At 40.2% G+C, this 22,161-nt stretch overlaps 1 protein-coding gene across 15 annotated transcripts in view; it reads right to left on the reverse strand.

The window, feature by feature from the left end:
• The window catches only part of si:dkey-201i24.3 (kinesin-like protein KIF15-A), a 35,428-nt gene that overhangs the window by 7,610 nt on the left and 5,657 nt on the right, over window positions 1-22,161 (reverse strand). For 9 of the 15 annotated variants that reach the window (XR_009064770.1, XM_057849726.1, XM_057849721.1 and 6 more), the window contains 10 exons: window positions 13,081-13,142; window positions 12,963-13,013; window positions 12,752-12,880; window positions 8,523-8,597; window positions 8,355-8,437; window positions 8,130-8,234; window positions 7,815-7,964; window positions 2,024-2,160; window positions 1,742-1,953; window positions 1,610-1,669 (listed from right to left, as the gene is read on the reverse strand). Coding sequence is in view for 14 of the 15 variants with exons in the window: in XM_057849726.1 (XP_057705709.1) it covers window positions 1,610-1,669; window positions 1,742-1,953; window positions 2,024-2,160; window positions 7,815-7,964; window positions 8,130-8,234; window positions 8,355-8,437; window positions 8,523-8,597; window positions 12,752-12,880; window positions 12,963-13,013; window positions 13,081-13,142 (1,064 nt within the window). In the remaining variant the exon portion in view is untranslated. The remainder of the gene's footprint in view (window positions 1-1,609; window positions 1,670-1,741; window positions 1,954-2,023; window positions 2,161-7,814; window positions 7,965-8,129; window positions 8,235-8,354; window positions 8,438-8,522; window positions 8,598-12,751; window positions 12,881-12,962; window positions 13,014-13,080; window positions 13,143-22,161) is intronic. The other 6 variants (XM_057849725.1, XM_057849716.1, XM_057849713.1 and 3 more) reach the window with 4 other exon arrangements.

The raw sequence follows: 22,161 nt of genomic DNA on the forward strand, positions 1-22,161 counted from the left end.
GGTAAATATGATGTGTTGGTCGTTCCATATTTAGAAATTAAACTTTCGATTTATTTTTATTTTCGTGACAGCAAGCATGCTGCGTTGGCTGGTAGCGGCAGCATTGTATGTGTGATCAAGAACATGCTAAAGAAAGTCCGTGCGCCCCCGACCCCAAACCCCCACTCCCCCCACAAAAGGAAAATGTTTAACCGTGTCCTAAATCGAAATGCAAGCACGAGCTATGACTTTGAGCCCATAGAACTAGGACAGACGACGCGGAAGTTCTCCCTCGCTTTTGCAGCAGCGGGAGGGAGACGAGGCTGTCTGTGAAAGCTGAATAATACCGCCTGTCACTCATTTCTGAAACTACGACGAGCGGTGCCTGTGTGCAAGAGAGGGAGGGACCAAGCAATGTCACTTCCCGTTCAGTTATACTGCGAAGCGGTCTTTGGTGATTCGTTCGGCAACGTCACTTCCCGTTCAGTAACCGAATGATTCGTTTGGGCGGGGAGGGAGATGAGGGGGGCGAACGATTCGTTGAACGATTTGTTTGAACGAATCTTTTTACTGAACGAACCGGAATGGATTCGTTTACTCAAGTGAACGACAGATCCCGTCACGAGCCCACATGATACGGTAGATATCACATATTATAGAACTAGATGCACATGATAGACACGGCTGCATTGGTAACATGTTTTAAGGACTACATGCGTTAGTAAACAGCGGCCATCTTAAATCAGTAGACCTCTCAGGAAGGCTCTGTTGTAGAGATCCTTCTTAGCGAACCTACTTTTTTATTTTCTTTTATTTTTTTTTATCTAAAATGGTCCTAAATCGGCAAAATCTTGACTTAAATCTATCTTTAAATTATGAAACGGTTTTAAAACTTACATATGTTGAAAGTAGACAGAAGGGAACTAATGCAATAGCGGGAGCAATTTTAACAACTTTAACGGTTGATACACAACTTTAAATGACTTCCACACATAGCAAAGGTTACTATCTAGTTAACGCAATACCCTTGTGTCTAGTTAAGTGGAGGATAAAGAATTGGGCTACGGCCAATTGTCCCAAAAACCTTTGACCTTTTTTTCTTTTTTTTTTTTTTTTTTTTTTTTGAGAAAAAAAAATAAAACATGAAAATTATCACGAGTTACTTTGCCAAGTAACTAATTACTCTTAAATTCAGGTAACTGAGTTACTAACGCAATTACTTTTTGGGAGAAGTAATTTGTAACTAATTAATTACTTTTTTTAAAGTAAAATTAACAACACTGTTCGTAAGTAGCGGTACAACTGGACACGTTTCGCCAAAGGGCAAATTAGTTCATATTAGGAAAATAAACAATAAGATACTGTGAGATACAATAAGGTACTGTTTACGCGACTTAAAAGAAACAAAATGGTGGACAAGACTCCGGCGTCGTAAAGTCAAATTCACATAGGTCCGTTACATCGTGAGGTACAATAAGGTACTGTTTAAGCGACTTAATAAAAAAAAATAAAAAATGGTGGACAACACTCTGGCGTCGTAAAGTCGGAATCACATAAGTCGGTTACAGCGTAACCCAGAGACTACCTGTATATACATTAAACTGATGTAGAGTTTAAGAAAGGTTCAAACCTTAAATTTAATCCTCTGTGATTCCTCCCTTTTTTTCTTCCATGACTGCTCTTTCACAATCTGTTGAAGCAACCATTCACTTATGAATTCAATATGTTCAATACATAGTTCAGTGTTGATGTTATAAATGACCTGCAGGCTTTGGATGAGCTCAGCCAGCCTGTGGATATTATACGTCCCACTGGCCACATCTGACATCATCACATGTCTGAGCTCCGCAATGCGACTTCGGATCTCCCGCTGAGTTTCCTCTGGACACCAGCAACATACAGAGGCCTTTGTCGTTAAATGCTTGACTTTTTGGGCCAAAGCTAAAGCAGATGGAGTTTCGTCATCTAAATCACCTGTAATGAGGAGGGAAAGTTGTTTTAGACAACAGTTTCGGAGGTGCAGTGGAGGAGTACAGTACAGCACCTTGAGGTTTGATAAAGTAAATGAGTCTCGTCCTTTGATTTCCTGTGAGAGCGTCACGCAGAAGGAAATGTAAGAGTGGGTCTGTTTTGGTGGCTTCACTGGGGCTTTGATTCATAACCTTCAGCAGTGGGTTGACCCTGGAGAGCACAGATTGACATAGTAATTGAAATAATGATGCTGCCAACAATGAGCTACGGTTTCTCATGGAGCTCCAGTCTATCCTGACAGACATTGGGCAAAAAGAAAACTACTGCTTGAACACCCTCACAAGCAATGTTCCCTCTAAGCTGCGCAATCGTGCACTGCTTGCACATACTTGGCGCACAAGAAAATCTATGCAGCGCACTAAATAAAATTCTACAGAAATGTATGGTCGCGTCACTACTACTGAGATGCAGTATATTGTATGATTGTTGTAATTGTTCTGCGTTAGTTTAATTGGTTGGATGTTATTATTACATTCTAAATAGCTGTGTTTCTTAGTTCTTAGTTTTTTTACGCTAAATACGTATATAATGGCAACTGTTTACTTCTGTCGGAGATTTGTACTGCTGTAATCTGTAAAATCCCGTCTGTTGTCGCATCATTGCGCTGCCGATGATCGTAAACTTTTATAGTTAAGTCTGATTTTTCCTCTGCTCCCGTACTCGCTAATAGGGTAGCAATCAGTGAGCTCAGCCGCGCTAGGCATTATGGGCAATGTAGTTTTGAACTGCTGCGTTTGGAAACATGCTGGTTGAATAGCTTGTCAGTTTATTTCGGTTATTGTTTGCGTACAATCTAGAACATTGAATGAGAATAAAAATTGAGTGGGAATAACAATTTATCAACGACAATTGTCATGATAGTAATTTTAAAAAATGTTGAGTTAGCTATATTACTATATTTCCATGGGTCTGCATTATATTTAATCATTATTCCGTTTTTTTTTTGGGGGGGGGTTATTTTTTTTTAGGAAGAATAAAGCCTGTTGAGAAAAATAAGTGGGTGACATAGGCATTTTTGAATGATCTTCGAGTGAAATTCAAGTGTCTGGAGGCTGGGCTGAACGTCCTCTTTTGGAAATCAAAATATAGTCACCCGACGCTACAGTATTAATTAATATCTAATGTTAGAAGTTAACTAATCTAGTTAGACTGACAAAATTGTTATCCGTACCATTTTGCAACGTAACTCAATAAGCAACAGGTGTCTAGCTAATAATAAGCTACAGTTCACTTATGCTACGCAGCCAATCATAGCATTGACAGTGCTGTGAAGATGTGCATAGCACTGTGGAAGTTAGCTAACTAACAACAGGGCAGCTGAGTTAAGAGACACATAAGATGGAATGGCTGTCGGAGTATGTGCAAACAGAAGAACAAGCTGTGAAACAGATTATTTCTGTGTTTAAAAAAAAAAAAAAACCTGGAATGAATTCGTTCCATAGCCGGAAAACCTACACCAAATCCTTAATAAATGCTCCTGGTACTATTGCAAATCGCAATTACACAGAGCAAAACAAATAAATTATGAATGAAAATCGGAATAGTATAATAATAGTATAATAACAATAATACCAAAATAATGTAACAAATTAGATTCTAATGTGGCGGATGTGTTTTGGGTGCTGTACCTGAACGCACCGCGTGGCTGACGTGAGAGAGGACTTTTTACTTTCACTTTTCATGTTCAGCTGCGGCGGACAATAGACGTGTTGCACAAGCTCTGAAATAAATGATTAAAAACCTGACGAAGCTGGTGATTTTTTTGGGCGAAGTTACAATAGTAATAAATATCACTTTATAAAGACTGGCGAACGGAGGTCGGAGGAGGACCGTCGAGATCGTAGACATTCTACGGCCGTTTTGTCGAGCCGGTTCACGAACACGCACACCACGCTCATCTTTTTCTATCATTTCCATCTTCAAGTCAATGGTAAGCCTCACCTTTTTCCTTTTTTTTTTCACCACCTGCACGAACATTCTTGGAATCCATGTTGATTTCTCTCACAAGAAAATCCGCCATGCGTCCGTCTTGCGGGAAAACAAACTGCGCCGCTGACATAAATTGTCATATTTCGAGCATGTTGTCGAGTGTAGAAACAAATGGCGAGTCAAATTTTGCGTCTGATGTCGACATAAGCGTGTGTCTAAGGCAAGGGTGGGCAAACCGGTCCTTGAGGGCCGCAGTGGGTCCTGGTCTTTGTTTCAACTGATTCAGCACAGACAGTTTAACCAATGAGGTTTCAGTGGAAACAAGAAGCACCTGACTGCAATCAACTGATTGCACTTGTAAGAAACCAGATTGGTGAAAGGCTGTCCTCATGATTGGTATGAACAAAAACCCGCACCCACTGCGGCCCTTTCCGGAATACTTTGCCCACCCCTGGTCTAAGGGATCGTATGTCGAGGTATCGCTGTATTTTGATATGCTTTTAGTTGTAGCTGATGAAAAAAGACAAGCTAACAAGGATGAAATTACGAGTTGGAACGATTAAAAAAATCTGACGTAAAAACACATTTAACACAATTATTTTTCCACCTAGCATTGTGAGGAATGTCCACGATCTATGTGCAGTCCCTTCAATTAACTTTACATGGCATCCTCTCATCATCATTGAAGGATCAGATGCATGAACCAGGAAACGCAGAACTGAAAATAAAAGCACAATTAGTTTCCAAAATAAAAGTGCTGCTCTAAATAGAAAGTAAATAAATTAAACGGCTAAACTATTAAACGACTTGAGTTCTTTTAACAGAATACATATACAACTACACTGCTGGCCAAAAGTATTGGCACCCCTGCAATTCTGTCGGATAATGCTCAATGTCTCCCAGAAAATGGTTGCAATTACAAATGCTTTGGTAGTAATATATTCATTTATTTTGCTTGCAATGAAAAAACACAGAATGAAAAAGAAAGAAAAAAAAATCATTATCATTTTACCCAAAACTCCAAAAATGGGCTGGACAAAAGTCTTGGCACCCTCGGCCTAAAAATAACTGCGAACAACCGCTTCCGGTATCCATCAATGAGTTTCTTACAGTGCTGGAATTTTAGACCATTCTTCTATGGCCAACTGCTCCAGGTCTCTTGAGATTTGAAGGGTGCCTTCTCCAAACTGCCATTTTCAGATCTCTCCACCGGTGTTCTATGGGATTCAGGTGTGGACTCATTGCTGGCCACTTGAGAAGTCTCCAGTGCTTTCTTTCAAACAATTTTCTAGTGATTTTTGAAGTGTGTTTTGGGTCATTGTCCAGCTGGAAGACCCATGACCTCAGATGGAGACCCAGCTTTCTAACACTGGGCCCTACATTATGCTGCAAAATTTGTTGGTAGTCTTCAGACTTCATAATGGCATAAACACGGTCAAGCAGCCCAGTGCCAGAGGAACCATGTTCTTTTCTTTGAAGGCTTCGTTTTTTTTCCCTGTAAATTCTATGTTGACGCCTTTTCCCCAAAAAAACTCTACTTTTGTCTCATCTGACCATAGAACATTCTTCCAATATATTTTTGGCTTTCTCAGGTAAGTTTTAGCAAACTCCAGCCTGGCTTTTTATGTTTCTGGGTCAGAAGTGGGGTCTTCCTGAGTATCCTACCATAGAGTTCCTTTTCATTCAGACGCCAACGGATAGTACGGGTTGACACTGTTGTCGCCTCGGACTGCAGGACAGCTTGAACTTGTTTGGATGTTAGTCGAGGTTCTTGATCGACCATCTGCACAATCTTTCGTTGAAATCTGTCGTCAATTTTTCTTTTCCGTCCACATCTAGGGAGGTTAGCCACTAGAGGCGTGCGAAATTTCCGATTCTTAGATTATTCGCGATTCGCCTGTGGAAGATTCGAGAACGATTCACAAACATTCAAATTCCGATTATTAAATTATACCAGGTAAAGCAGAACTAAAACACTGTCAGCGCGGTCTTCGGGACACAATGAGGAATGGACCGAGAGTAAATATCATGTTCAACTCATGCCGCTAGATTAAAAAAAAAAAAAAAAAAAAAAAAAACTATAATTCCTGACTGCAGCTGACAGCTGCTTCAAACAACGCCCAGTTGCTAGTTGCTACAAACATACGGCTAAGGTAGATATCACAAATATGTAGAACTAGATGTGAAATGACAGACGACAGCGGAGTTAGAACATGTAAAGAGAACTAGATGCGAAATGACAGACTTGTCGTTTAGTGGTTGCCGCTTTGTAAACAGCCGCCATCTTAAAGCAGTAGACTTCTCTAAAAGGCTCTGTTGTAGCGAACCTAATTAACTTTTTATCTAAAATACTCCTAAATTGGCAAAATCTTGAATTGAATCTATCTTTAAACGATGAAACTGTTTTAAAATTTTGAAATGTCGAAAGTAGACAGAAGGGAAATTATGGAATAATGGGAACAATTTAAACAACTTTAACGGTTGATTCACATCATTGAATTAATTGAATGTAGTTTAAAGCTGCTGATACAGAATGGGGACTTAAGTATTTTATTTAATGTTTTTAACTGTTAACTTGATACTAAAATATTAGTTTGGTTTAGCCTTAGAGGATTTTTTAACAATTTTGGAACTAATGTACAAAACATTAAAAACGGGGAAGAGGGGCTTTGGGTAACATCAATAATCGATTTATAATTGAATCGGAGCCTCTGAATCGTAATCGAATCGTTAGGTGCCCAAAGATTCGATTCAATTCCCAACTCTTTTAGCCACAGTGCCATGGGCTTTACATTTATTGATGGCACTGCCCACGGTAGACACAAGAACATTCAGGTCTTTGGAGATGGACTTGTAGCCTTGAGATTGCCCATGCTTCCTCACAATTTTGCATCTCAAGTCCTCAGACAGTTCTTTGGTCTTTCTTTTCTCCATGCTCAATGTGGTACACACAAGGACACAGGACAGTGGTTGAATCAACTTTAATCCATTTTAAGTGGCTGCAAGTGTGATTTAGTTATTTCCACCACCTGCTATGTGCGACAGGTAAGTAACAGGTGCTGCTGATTAAACAAATTGGACAAGCATGACATGAATTTTCAAAGGGTGCATATAGTTTTGTCCAGCCCATTTTTGGAGTTTTGTGTAAAATGATAATGATTTTTTCACCCCATTCTCTTATGTGTTTTTTCATTGCAAGCGAAATCAATGAAGATATTACTACCAAAGCATTTGTAATTGCAAACGTTTTCATGGAGAAATTGAGCATTATCTGACAGAATTTCTGGGATGCCAATACTTTTGGCCAGCGGTGTAGGTCAAATATTCAAGTTTAAAAAAATATATATATATATTTTTTTTAAAGTTCTTTGCACATTAAGAATGAAAGTCAATCCTAGGTGAGTGACAACACTGTTAACTGATCCAATCTCCCCAGCCACCTCCTTCTCCTTGTTGTGTTGTGTGCAGGCACTAACTGCGGTCTGCAGGGGGCGTCATTGCAACGCTAGGGGCGCCAGTTATAAATTAGACAATCACTCGCGTGCATGCGCCGCTAGTGATTTGCCCCCTCGGGCGACCGCCCAACCCAACCGTGCCAGGAACCGCCATTGATGGGTTGTGGCTTAGTGAAGTACAACCTATCAAATTCAGTAAAGTACCTCCAGACGTGATGGGGGACTTTAAACGCAACCAATGGGACAACAAGTCGAGAAAATGGAGAGTCTTAAAGGATGGCAACCATGGTTTATTTAGTGTAGCCATAATTCTATATTAGTGCATCTATAATTAATGGTTGTTTTACAGAGCAGCTAAGTGTAGATGATAGGGTTTGACCATTTTCACAGCTTGTTATATACCAATATAATAATACCTACTGGCATAACATGCGCGCTGACCTTGTGAGGTCTGTTCCTCCGGCTCCTCCCACCAGACCAAAAACCTGCAGTCGGCCACGTTTGAGTGTAAAGGGCACATCACCTTCTTGGAGTTTCCACTCCACTGCCACTGTGAACAGCCAACTAGACCTGAACACAAAAGCAGGCGATAAAAAAACAAAACGAAACAAAACAGGGCAAGCTGGTAAAGGTTGAGTTCTTTTCCATGATCCAGTCAAACATATAATTCTAGGTTGTATAACCACCACATAGTGTGAGTCCCTGCCAGATAAAGCTAGAGTTTACTTGACCTACCTCAACTCTTCTTTGCCCTTTTGAGCCTCCCGGCATGCTTTATAGAGAGTATAGGCTTCATCTGCAGAGCCCACATCGCACGCCTCGCCCAAACCTCTGATAACTCTAAGTGAAAACCAAATGTAAATCTTTCAACACAATGAAAGCAAAAACACTTGTCAGTGTTTACAGTATATGCGTCATTGAATGGGATTATTTACACCAGTGTTTTATATTTAAACTCACACTCCAAGGACCGGATGAAGGAAAGGTTGCAGAGTTTGTGAGTCATGGTTCAGGAGGTCTTCTGCTAAGCCATCTGGATGAAACTTAAAAATAAAAATAAAAAAATAAAAAAACACACACATAAACTTGTACACAATCTTATGGCGTGTTATGGGTCCTCGCAAATACCTGAAGGTAGGACACAGAGATAAGCCACTCTTCTTCCACACGTGATGTCATGTGACTGAACATACTTGCCAACATCTAAGGAAAAAGACAAGGTGGACATTCACCTAATTCAAATGGATTTGCTGTTTATACCCATCAATAGCAGTTAATACACTGTCACAGTACAGCTTTTTCTATACCTGAACTAAGAAAACTACCACCCTTGTGGTTAATAACACAATTTTTGTTGTTTAAGGTCTATCAATCTGTTTTTTACTATTATGCCATTTATTTTAAGTCTATGATTCCCATTTTCTTATAGACACACTAAAGTTTTATTTATTTTAATGGCATCTACTGTGGTATGAAAAAGTATCTAAACCTTTTGGAAATTCTGCATAAAATCTCCATCAAATGTGGTCTGATCTTTGTCAAAATCACACAGATGAAAATACAGTGAACTAAAACCACCCAAACATTTATAGGTTTTCATATTTTAATGAGGATAAGTAGTAATTAAGGTTGTTCCGATCATGTTTTTTTGCTCCCGATCCGATCCCGATCATTTTTGAGTATCTGCCGATCCCGATATTTCCCGATCCGATTGCTTTTTTATGCTCCCGATTGAATTCTAATCATTCCCGCTAATTTTTACCAATCATATACATTTTGGCAATGAATTAAGAAAAAAATGAATAAAACTCTGACGAATATATGCTTTCAACATACAGTACATAAGTACTTATTTGTTTATTATGACAATAAATCCTCAAGATGGCATTTACATTATTAACATTCTTTCTGTGAGAGGGATCCACGGATAGAAAGACTTGTAATTCTTAAAGGATAAATGTGACTTTGTATATTGTGACTAAATATTGCATCTAGTGTATTTGTTGAGCTTTCAGTAAATGATACTGTAGCCATTTAACTGTTCTGCCCAAATGCATGATGGGAAGTGCAACCATGACTGTGCAAAGTGGCACCAATTGATATATCTTCTCTGCATTGGGAAATAACATAGGGCGTTAAGAAAAAGATCAACTACTAACTTTCTTCCCCACATTGCTTCCCACGATGTTTCTAATTGTTGAGAGAGGGATTGTAAGGCTTCAGCCAATTAATAAAATGCTCTAAAGGCTGCCAAAATTCACTTTACTCATTTTACGCTGCCTTTTAGCTCTATATATAGGTAAAACGGCGCCATTATAGATTGACCGCGACATTGCGTGAGTGGGTCGTGGAGCGCATGCGTTGATTGTGTTGAATACTTTAACGTGATTAATTTTTTAAAAAAATTAATTACTGCTCTTAACGCGATAAATTTGATAACCCTACTTTAAGCCAAAACTAAAGACTCTGGATGAGTGTAAGACATTTTGTCTGTAACGTTAATACCATTAGAAAACGATTTAATTAAAATATATATATATTTTAAAAAGGCATGTCTGATATTTTTTTGCTGATTCCGATACTTTGAAAATGACGTGATCGGACCCGATCGATCGGGACGCCGATCGATCGAGACATCTGAAACCAATTTTTACCAAACATTTTAAGTCAGGTGTGTGCACAATCACTGATGAGTGGTTTAAAGCTGCCCTGCCCACTGTAAAACACGCACCTAGTAAGAACTGTCTTGATGAGAAGCATTGTCTGATGTGCATTGTGGCTCAGTCAAAAGAGCTGCCCTGCCCACTGTAAAACACGCACCTAGTAAGAACTGTCTTGATGAGAAGCATTGTCTGATGTGCATTGTGGCTCAGTCAAAAGAGCTGTCTGAAGACCTGCGATCAAGGATTGTTGATTTGGTTAAGGTCTGGATGTTCATCAATCGACAGAGAAGTTGTCTACAAATGGAGAAAGTTTGGCACTGTTGCTTCTCTCCCAAGGAGTGGCCATCCAGTAAAGATGACACCAAGAGTTCAGCGCAGAATACTCAGAGAGGTAAAAAGAACCCTAGAGTGTCTGCTAAAGACTTACGGAAATCCCTGGCACAGTCCAATACCTCTGTACTCACATCAACTATATGTAAACCAATGACCAAGAATGGTATTCATGGGAGGACTCCACGGAGGAAGCCACTGCTGTCTAAAAAAACATAGTTGCTTGTTTAATGTTCGCAAATAGGCACTTAGACACTCCACAGAAGTTTTGGCAAAATATTTTGTGGAGTGATTAAACCAAAGTTGAATTGTTTGAGAGTAGCACACAACGTTGAGGAAAAATGGAACAGCTCACCAACATCAACACCTCATCCCCACGGTGAACCATGGTGGAGTGAGCATCAAGATTTGGGGCTGTTTTAAGGGCCTGAACAACTAGCAATCATTAAAGGAAGATTTAATTCAAAAGTTTTGCAGGAAAACCTGGCCGTCTGTCAGACAGTTGAAGCTTTAAAAAAAAAAAAAAAAAAAAAAAAAAAAAGGATGGATGCTGCAACAAGACAATGATCCATAACACAGAAGTAAATCGCTTCAGAATGATTTCAGAAGAACAAAATACACGTTCTGCAGTGAACAAGTTAAAGTCCAGACTTGAACGCCATTGAGATGCTGTGGCATGACTTAAAGATAGTGATTTATGCCAGAGATCCCAAAAATCTAACTGAATAATAGCAGTTTTGTTGAGAAAAATGGGCCAAAATTAGTCCTGATCGATGTGCCAGACTGATCTGCAGCTACAGGAAGCGTCTGGTTGAAGTTATTGCTGCCAAAGAGGGGGCACAAAATATTAAATGTGATGGTTAACTTCCTTATTTTCCCCCTTCTGTCATTGTTTGCATACTATCCTGATTAAAATATGAAAATTTATAAATGTTTGGGTCGTTTTAGTTAAAGCAGACACTCATTTTTCATCTGTGTGATTTTGACAAAGATCAGATCACATTTGATGGTGATTTTATTCAGAAATGTGAGAAATTCCAAAAGGTTCAGATACTTTTTCAAATCACTGTATGTTACAGTGATCCATCGCTACTTCGCGCTTCAAACTTCGCATCCTCAAACTGTCGTGGATTTTTTTTTTTCAATGAAAAAAATAAATAAATACATTATTTTACAGAGCTGTCCGCATCCGACCACGTAGTTTCTCACTCTCCCTCCTGCCGCTTTTCTTGGTCAGGCAGTGCACTGGAGTTGCTTGTTAAACTTAACCATGATTGACAGGTGTAAAGGTTTGAGCTTGCCAGAGACGTTTGGAAGCTGAAACTTCAAGGCGCCGCATGTGTCAATTATCATTTACCTTGTTGAACATTTGCTGTGGCAACTCATTGAGTGTAAGTAAGCAACGTGAGCGGATTTGAGTGGACTCACTCAATACAGCATTTAATAAAGACAAGCATTTTTCTACGTCATTCTCGTTTAAAAAATAATTCAGTGGAACAGTAACATGTTTAAAACTTATCATAATTATTACATTTGAAGTATATACAGTACATAAAAGTTTTTTGTTGTTGTTTTTTTAATTATATTTTGGGGAAAAAAGTAGAAAAACATGTCTTTGTGTATCTCTTTTCAATGCTAAATATGAATAAATACATTGAACACAATTTTTTTTACACTACTTCGCGGTTTTTCACTTTTCGCGGGGGGGGAGGGGTCTGGTTCCCATTAACAGTGAAAAACGAGGGATCACTGTCTTCCATTTTTTCCGCCATGGCGTTATTTCTGCACGCTGCACAGCATAACCAGTTTGGCCCATCGACACCGTTCGAAGACCGAAATGACCGGAATTCTCATGCGACGCAGGGCATCTTTCAAATAACCCCCCAAAACTGTTTGTGGCAAAATGCAGGTTTTTTTTTTTTTTCAAACTGCATTTAGTCCTACAATTTTTATCCAACTCACATTAATCATAAATCAAAAATTGTAGGAAGGTAAGAGGCATAAAAGTTGCATACAGAATTTGCCATAAACCTACAGTTCCCCCAAAATCCGCCAAAAATGTTCCCATTCATTTCTAATGGCCAAAATTTCCCCTTCATTTTCATGGCAGAAAAAACATGGGTCGTTGTGATTTTTGACCAAAAAACTTAACATTACAGCCAATTGACATTCAACTGCCGCTCAAATAAGTTGAATGCCTATCCATGCACGTTGAGAGCCCCATACGTCTTTGCCATGTACGTCAATGCCAATGACAGGCATGTATGTCGATTCAAAATCAGGTCATTTTATTATTTTCAGAGGATGACGAAATGGCACATAAACCTCTGGTGGAAAATCAGATATTACAAAATCGGAACACACCTGTTTGATGATAACTTCATCAATAAGAGTGCCGATATTCTCCATGGAGGCTGCACATATGAGCAGTGAACCACAGTAACCTTCACATGCGCACACTGTGAGTGGCTGTAGGAGGTCTCCATAAAAGCCCTGTCGTTGTCAGATGTACACTTTAAGGTAGTCAGAGGAGTTTAAACTTTTAGCTTAGGAAATGATGAAGTTTAATCAATACCTGCATGTTGTCGATAGTCACAGCATGGTCGAATATCAAGTGCTGTAGCTGCTGTTTAGAGAGGTATTGGGGCGTATTGAGCATGTGAGGGGCAAACAATGTGAAATTGGGTGAGTACCTCATCTTTTGATAAGTAGTCCAAACTTTGTCCATCCTCATGAATGAAAACACAGCCTTTCGCTTTTGAGAGAAATAATCATTATTCAGATTATACAGATTCCAACTTCATGCAGACATTTTTCCATTCAGTTCATTACAGCCTGAAGTGGTCGCCGGCTAATCACAGCATTGACAAATATCAACCATTTCTTCTTGGATAGACACTAGTCTTCAAGTGCTTGTTTTTGAAATGAGCAACCGGAGAAAATGCATGCAATTATGGGGAGAAAATGCGATTGCCAGCAAGGCCAGTGCCATGAATCAATCCCAGAACCTTGGAACTGCCAAATGCAGGTAGGTCATTTTTATGTGTGTCCCCAGTATATAAAGGGTGACACAAAAAAAACTGTGATCACCTAAACTTGAATATCTTTTGAAATAATTAATTCTTGTATTTGGATTTACCAAGAAGAATGAATGTTCCAAGAGTCTGCCAAATTTGACTTTTGAGAAGGGGTGAAACAGGCTAAAAATTTCTTGCCGGAGCTCCCTAACATAAAGTTTGGCTCGGAGCCCTTTTTTTTGGGGGGGGGGGGGGGGGGGGGGGGGTTAAACCTCCTAAAACCACTGCTAAATGCTAAAACTGCTTTTGGCACAGTTACAAATATAACACACAATAAAACACAACAGGTTTTACAGTGGTTAGCACGTTACCCTCACAGTTCTGAGATCAAGGGTTCAATCCCGGTCTCTGGCCTTCCAGTGTGGAGTTTGCATGTTCTCACCATGCCTGCGTGGGTTTTCTCCTAGTACTCCCAAAAACATGCATGTAGGCTGATCAAACACTCTAAATTGTCCCTTGGTATGACTGTGTGTGCCTCCTTGTGCCCTGCAATTGGCTGGCAACCGATTCAGGGTGTACCCCATATACTGCCCATAGTTAGCTGACATTGGCCCTGTGCTCCTGTGACCTTCGTAAGGATAAGCGACTCAGAAAATGAATGAATGAATTAGTAGGTTTCACACATGCATTAGGCTGCTGTATTACACTGGAACCAGGCATAAATAAGAAACTGATTCCATTGAAAATTGTATTTTTTTTTTCACTGATTTGCAAAATTCCTCATAATTCTAATTTTTATATTTCCTCAAATCTAAAAGCAAAACCTCCATTTTAACTATTCAAGAACATAGAATGTACTGTAAAATTGAAGCTAATATAAACACTGACCTTTTTAAAAAAAAATAATAATAAATAAAGATATAAGTAACATACATTTTAAAGACATACAAACATTGACTTTTTTTTATAATAAGGGAATTAAGAAGTAACCTTACATAAATGAAAAAAAAAAAAAGTTCAAAGTATAGAACATGGAAGATGTTCTGAACCACCCAAATCTTAAAGATCTGATCAATTTTCCATTGCATTGCCCCTTTAATTCAACAATACCCCCTCCCCCCCATTTATTGTTTCAAAAAAGGTGCATTTGAACCAATCGCAGCTAACTAGCCACGCTGATCACATGTCAGTATGTCAGCCAAATTGAAAGGACAGCAGAGTCTTTTTTTTTTTTTTTTTCCTGCGTGCCCTGCCGTGCATGTGCACTCACTATGTGTGCAGGGCGACGCGACTTGTCAGATACAGGGACACGCTGGGAAGAACTAAGAATAAATGAATAATAAATAGCAGTGGAAACAGATAACGCTAAACAGGCTCTTTATCAGGCTTAGACTTGTGTATGTACTGTAAATCTGTTGTTAGTAGATTGTTCTTATTGGAGATGCATGTGTGGCAGCGTGGCAGTTTTTTTTTTTCTTTTTCAACATGGTGTTTTGACAGTTGCTGTCATATTTTCTGGATCAAAGCACCGTATGCCAGAACGGCGTTCCGCCATCGAATTTCATGGCAGAATGCCAATCCGGTGAGTTCCGGCCCACTTTCACCCCTGCTTTTGAGATGCCATGGACTACTAACAGGGTTCCCACAGGTTTCCTAAGTTAAATTTAAGACTTTTAAAGACCTAATTAAGACAATTTTTTAAAAAACGTAATACTTGTTTCACAGCCATATTAACAAAGAAAAACTAAATCCGTATTGAATAGGATACTCTAGCAACACCACCACAGCGCAGACATAGACCACAGGAAGGAAACAGGCCTCGTAGAGGCGTTCTCGTTAGCATTAGCGTTTAGCGTGGCGAGCGTCATCTTAAACTCGGGCAACCACAACACCTCTGCGTTCATGGTTGCTGTGGACCCACACAATGTGCGTAGATCCACTCTTGCAAATCTACTAGCAATAGCATACCGCACAAATGCTATTTTTAGACCATGACATCACCAACGTAACGCAGAAGTGGGACATTTTCAACACGGCCTCGCATGTAAACTGTGTTATTTCTGCTTATTTTCTCCGATAATCTTTCAAAAAAGAACATGCCGATCAAGCACTGCTAATATGGAACTTGTAGAAACGACTCTAGAAATTACGACTTATGAAGGATGTTTTCTTCATACGTTTCCAGAAACCAAAAACTCGGATGAAAAAATGTGAAGAATGGATCAACTTGCGTGGACGTCCAGAAGACCAGTTTAACACCAGCAAGGTGAAGTCATTCCCATTTCACATGCAGTAAACATTTTGTTGTAGGCCATGGTCCTACAGAGGAAGAGGTAAGCCATTTTGATATTTTTTACTTATTTATTAGCGTGGCGTTTTGCCGTGCTGCTTCTGTCTGACAATGAATTACCTGAAAAATATTAAAATGGTATCTGACTGCCACTGTTACCTTTTCTGTTGTAAAAAAAAAAAAAAAAAAAACACTTTCGTAAGGGGGAAGTGTAAATAAATTATGGAATTAAAATTTGTTATTATTGAAAAAATTAAGTGTTCTTTGGCTGTCACCGAGTAGCATTTGCGATCACTACACAAAAATAGCAATGCAAATTTCCCCCAAGAACAGTCAGAGACGTAAGACAACCAGAGGATATAATATATAAGAAAGACAGGGCAGATGGTGGTAAAGGATAGATTGTTGAAACAGGAGAATATCATTGGCAGTGGTGTAAGAAAAAGCTAACTCTGGATCAGGTCGGCTTTTTCCTGTCTTTTTCAGCCCTCGACACTCAAGCCATCTCTTTAACTGAACATTTGTATGTTCTTCCACATATTTATTAGTGAATTTGGCACCAAGGACATAATTTTCGGACAGAATTGGTAGGTTTAGCTCAGTAAACATCTCGATCGTGCACTATTTCCACTCATTTACTATTGAGGACAAACGGGAGGTTGACCCGCCAAGTCACAATTGCTAACGTCATGAATATTAATGAGCAAAAGTGACGTGTTGCTTGGGGTACGCAGTTGTAGCTGGGCTGAGATAGCAGCTAGCTGGCTAGTGTTAGCTGCTGTCGCCATAGGCGGATCTACTATTCAGGCGAAGTAGGCGATCGCCTTAGGCCCCCAACCAGTAGGGGGCCCCCAACCAGCTGCCCTTGCCCCAACGAGCAAGGGCTTGGGCCACCGGAGCCAGCAGCACCCCCAACTATTCGTCATGTAGAATTATGTCAGCATACCAAACAAACAAATAACAAAACAAAAAAGAAAGCCATTTGAATGGTAAATGGTAAATGGTGTTATACTTATATAGCGCTTTTCCACCTTTCAAGGCGCTCAAAGCGCTTTACACTATCTCGCCATCCACCAACTGGTGACGCAGCACGCTGCATTTATATTATCTCTCCCCCCCACACACGCACTACAATGGACTGTTCCACGACAACGGACTGAGTATCAGTCGCTTAGCTTCATTTAGCGCTGTTTAGCTTCGCTTAGCTCCGTTTAGCATCGCTTAGCTCCGCTTAACTGTTCGTTAGCTTCACTTAGGACTCCCGCGTTTTTCACGCCGCTAAGCTCGCTATTTTACAGCTCACTTGCTACTTTGCACGTCGGCTATCGTTTATTTGGAACACATGAGCAAACGTGCTCTCCATGAGAGCCAAAGTGCAGTGAGGGAGAAGTTGAGAACAGGCCGCTAATGCCTCTTTTAACTTTCTTCTTCTTCACACCAAACATAAAATACACGACAGCACACCCTGTGGCGAAACAATGCAGTACAGTTCCATTCAGTCATACAATAGCTGGTTAACAGCATTTGCTAACAAAAAAATAAATAAAATAAATCTATTAGTGACACCACAAGCAATGACGAAGAATATTTTTTTACGGAGTGTAAAGCTTTCGGTTTGCGGTTTAGCGAACGTACCTCCGGTGAACATTTCAAAATAAAAGCACGTCATGTTCGTCATATAAATAACGATTTCTGGAGTTAATCCCACATACTGCAGAATTCACATTATGATATGTAGAGTAAATACTACAGAATACAGATTCTACATTAAGAATAGCTTTCAAATGACACTCTTTATGACAAGTATGATTGGCAATGAATAATTATTATACTACCATTATATATAGTAGTATACATAATAATCATGATAGATTTTTTTTTTTAAGAATTGTTTTGAATAATGTTGCAAAGGCAAAGTCAGTGCTCTGAATCTGTTTATTTTCCATTCTTTTGCACTAGTAAATGCTATCAGCATTTGACCTCATTGTTTATTTGTGATTAATTATTGTTATTTACATGATTATTTGTACTTTAATAAAGAATTTAAGTGTTCCAATATGGTTTTGTGAATTCATAAGCATCAACAAAAAATTGTCGTTTAGGACAGGCCTAGTGTACCGGAACATATTTCCTCCACACTCTTCTCACCTTTTTAACCCCTGACCCATGAGGAGGGCCCCTGGATATGTTCGCTTTAGGCCCGCTTCGCTTACATTACCAGCTTGCTCGCTGGCTTTAGCTTCTGTCTCTTCAGGTTCGTGAGTACCTGGCTTTGTTGAATCTACATTTTCCCATCTCTCTAATATGAAATGTATGGCTAGGTGTAAAAAAAAACGTGTCTGTGTACTGTAGAGCATGACATTTTGTCGGGTCTACCTTCGTGACATAGGATTCACGCAGGAATCTCGCGGGACGGGTTTTTGACCCGGGGCTACGTTGCGTTCTCAATGATTGGCTCCTCCGCCCCATTTATTTATTTATTTATGTATATAGATATTTTTTTTCTTTTACCTGTCCTGTTCAGCTGTTTGACACAGAGAATGGAAGTCTAAGTGCCCGGATAGTCTGAACAGTTTTAAAGAGCATATGACACCAGAAAAAAAGTCTTAAATGGCATTATTATGTGAATTAGAATCATATTTTGAGACGATTCGACTATATACAACAATTTAGCAAAGCGCAGATGACGAGAAATTAGTCTTTTAATCTGCCGGTTAGCCACGCCTACCATTATAGGGCTTTAGCGTCCCCAACAGGTGGATGACGTCAGCGGTAGACTGGGCTCATCGGTTTTACTATTCAGCCCATTGAGGAGGAATTGTTCAGAACGAGGAAAACGCGATGAAGAGAGCCGCAAAATGTCATTGTTTCAGTCTCTCTACTCTCAATATTTTTACAGGATATTCTTTTTATCCAAGTATTTTTCCCCAATAGCTATATAAATGGCTTGAGAAGGACCAGTCAGCCCGTCGAGGGGGAACTATTCACAATGAGGAAAACGCGACGAAGAGAGCAGCAAAATGTCATTGTTTCTGTCTCTTTACTTCAATATTTTTACAGGATATTCTTTTTACCCAAGTACTTTCCCCAATTGCTAAATAAATGGCATGGTCATGACAAATAACAATCTTGTGCTAAATGGAATATAAAATAATAAAAATCCATTTATTCAAGACGACATGGCAAAATTACTCCATAATGGTCAAAACAGTCGACTTCACCTTTACTGTCACACCTCCCGAACGATATTTTATGACACCTAAATCGGACATATGTAATTTCCCTTCCCCGGCTTCGGAGAATGTAAACAGACCAGAAGGAGTGACAGCTAGCCGACATGCTAACCCGAACCGAGGGACGTTTCAAAGTCTTCGAAGTGGAAAATCACACATAACTAGCCTGGATTATTTGACATGACGACCCGGTTGTCGAGTTTCTTTGCGGATCGGCAAACCGCCCGGCGGAGAGCAATTTACAGTTCGTTCCCTGGAGGAGGATGGCTGGAGTTGTTGTGGAGCTAACGTGCTAACAGCTAACTGCTAATGAGCATGAGGATAGCTTTTTACATGCCTATCAATGATCAAACGTAAGTAGTCCTTTATTTAAATGAATTTTATAGTGTTTACTTTGTAATCACTGTATTCGTATTTGACATAATACAAAACAAGATGTTTACTCACTTCCTTGTAAGTCCAATGGTCCCACAGTAAATATCCACGGTGAATGGGAACCTTTTGAAACTCCAAAAAGGTGCATACGCCTCTCCCGCATACAGAATGATTTTTCTGCAGCCGTTTGGCTGGCGTGATGCAAAAAATAAAAGTATTAATCTGCAAAATCAGCTGAATCCTTTGTCCTCATACACAACAGTACACTGTATAGTGAAGAGAACGTCTTCTACCGTACACGTCACAGCGCCCTCCTCCTCAATGAGAGACCGAAGCCGGAAGTCACTCATTTTCATGGCGTGGGATTCAAAAAACTAAATAAATATAGCGATCGCTTCCACACACATCCAAGCGGTCCATATCATTCAGGGGCATAAAATACCGCGTGTATTATGAAATAAACATGCTTTTTCGTGTCACAGGCACTTTAATGTTTCACATTGAGAGTCTGACATACTCCCATTGTGATCATTCAAAATACCTTTTTATTATGACAAAGCAGCGAACAGGAAGGGATTATGGGGGGACAGAAGAAAAGAAACACAAGTGTGTTTCCATGTGGGGGCCTATTGGCCAGTGAAAGAGGGGGACGGGGGTGTCTATAAGCTAAGTGATTGAAAGGGGTAGAGTGTACACAAATCAGTTCTGTGATCTAGAACCCAGTAATTGTGTGAATCTCTTATGAGTGTAAGCCCGTTGGCGACCAACCCTACGGCTCCTCATCGCCAATCCCAGCACAAGGACCCCCAACCCGAGCATGCCCTACCACATCCAGCAGCACGCGAGCCCCACCGGGCGTGCGACAGCCACGCAGACGGGCGGAGAAGCCGCGCGGGCGCCAACCCAGGGCCACGTCTCCCACCCAGCCAGCCCGGGCATGGTTGGGGGGTCAAGCGCAGCCCATCCCTCCTCCCGCAGCCCAGCAAAGGAGACATCGTCCCCCCCCCCCCCCCTCCGGGATCCAGGGTGGCCCCCTGGGCCGCCCGCGCACCCATCAACCGGCCTTCAGGGATGGCAGGAGGGGATGCACCACCAACCGCACGTCTACCCCCACCCCCGCCCAGGTTCCCGGCTGGCAGCACCGTGATGGGATTGTGAGGGGAGGGTAGTGCAATGTATGCATTAAAATAGGAGAGCTTGGCTTGGGCCAGTGGGACCGCAGCATGGAGTTTCTGCCCAGCCGCCCGTCCCACCGCCCTTTGCCGGAGCTCTCCTGTGGAGTATGATGTGTGTGGTGCGTTTAAAAAAGGTGCAGGGATGGCGGGGCCTGTCGTGAGGAGGCAACTGTGAGGTACCCCCCCCCCAAGCAGGTCCCAACCATACCACAACCTTGGTGTGTGGCTTTTTTGAATTTACATTTCCCCATCTCTCTAATATGAAATGTACGGCTAGGTGTAAAAAAATGTGTCTGTGTACTGTAGAGCATGACATTTTGTCGGGTCTACCTCAGTGACATAGGATTCACGCAAGAATCCCGTGGGACGGGTTTTCGACCCGGGGCTACGTTGCGTTCTCAATGATTGGCTCCTCCGCCCCGTTTATGTACAGTATTTAGGCTACTTTATTTAATCTAAATGACAAATGACACTTTTGAGGAGAATTGAGACACGGAGAAGTTACATGAATCATACATTTTAAGACCCAGATATGAAAATTCAATACTTTTTCAAGACTTTTAAAGGTATTATTTCCAAATTCATAAATTCAATACTTTTAAGACTTTTTAAGGTCCCGCGGGAACCCTGTACTAAGGAAAAGACATTTTTATTTCATTCGTTGTTAATTTTTTGAGTGTCAGTGAAACAAAGTGTTTTTGTAGTACAGACTTGAAACTTTGGAGATGTCTGCTACATAGGCTTGACCTAATGTAGCTGTTTACATTAGCAGCTGTAGTTTTGTGTCGATCTAAATTAAATTTGGGAAGTTATTCGATTTTTGGTGATGACTGTTTTTTTTTGTGTGCGTCACCCTCTATAAAGCTATATTTTCACTATACTAGTAATTGGACAAATACTCATTCAATTTATTTTTGGGTGCATTATCAATTGCTGTCTATTATAAATTCAAGGGTACAGGCGCCTAAATTCTTTTTTTAAAAATTTTTTTATTTTTATTTAATTTACTTCTGGTAAAAGGTTGTGATGGAATTTTGCCATGTCCCCTGTGTGTTTGATTCAAATTCAGTCCATAAAATATGTAATATAAAGAGAAAAACATTCCCAAATAATTATTTTACTTACTTTAATCATGTGGTGTTTAATCCAAATATATTATTTTATTTAACCCTTTAACACCGAACGTGTCGGATGCGACACGTTTACGCATATTATCTTTGAAGCCTTGTAACGCTGTAATTACGTCACCCACGTGCCCCTGGTTGCTCTCGTTTGAAAGTACGGAAGTTGATGTCCACACCAGTTTTTATTTGAAGTCAATCGACCAAGTAAAACGGGAGATAATGTCATTTGAGTTTTATAGTTTTATTGCACTCATACATATGCATTAAAACGCCGCATGGACCATGTGTCTATCTCCAAATTTCCATCATTTCTTGTCCTTTTTTCAAAACCGAAAGCAGCACAAAAGACTACATATCCCAAGAGCCGTTGTGATGTCAAGAAGGACGAACCTAATGTGAACATTTTTAATAAATTGACGAGCAGGCGCCAACTAAGGGAAAGGAGACACACGTAGCAAGCAACGGCCGGTTGGATTGAGCTAGCGACTTTGAAACGTGCAGAATGAATCGAAAACTAAATTTAGCGCAAGCTAATGCATTATTTCATTAACTCAAGGAAT

Source organism: Corythoichthys intestinalis, chromosome 11, assembly GCF_030265065.1.
Source record: "Corythoichthys intestinalis isolate RoL2023-P3 chromosome 11, ASM3026506v1, whole genome shotgun sequence".
Classification (NCBI taxonomy): domain Eukaryota; kingdom Metazoa; phylum Chordata; class Actinopteri; order Syngnathiformes; family Syngnathidae; genus Corythoichthys; species Corythoichthys intestinalis.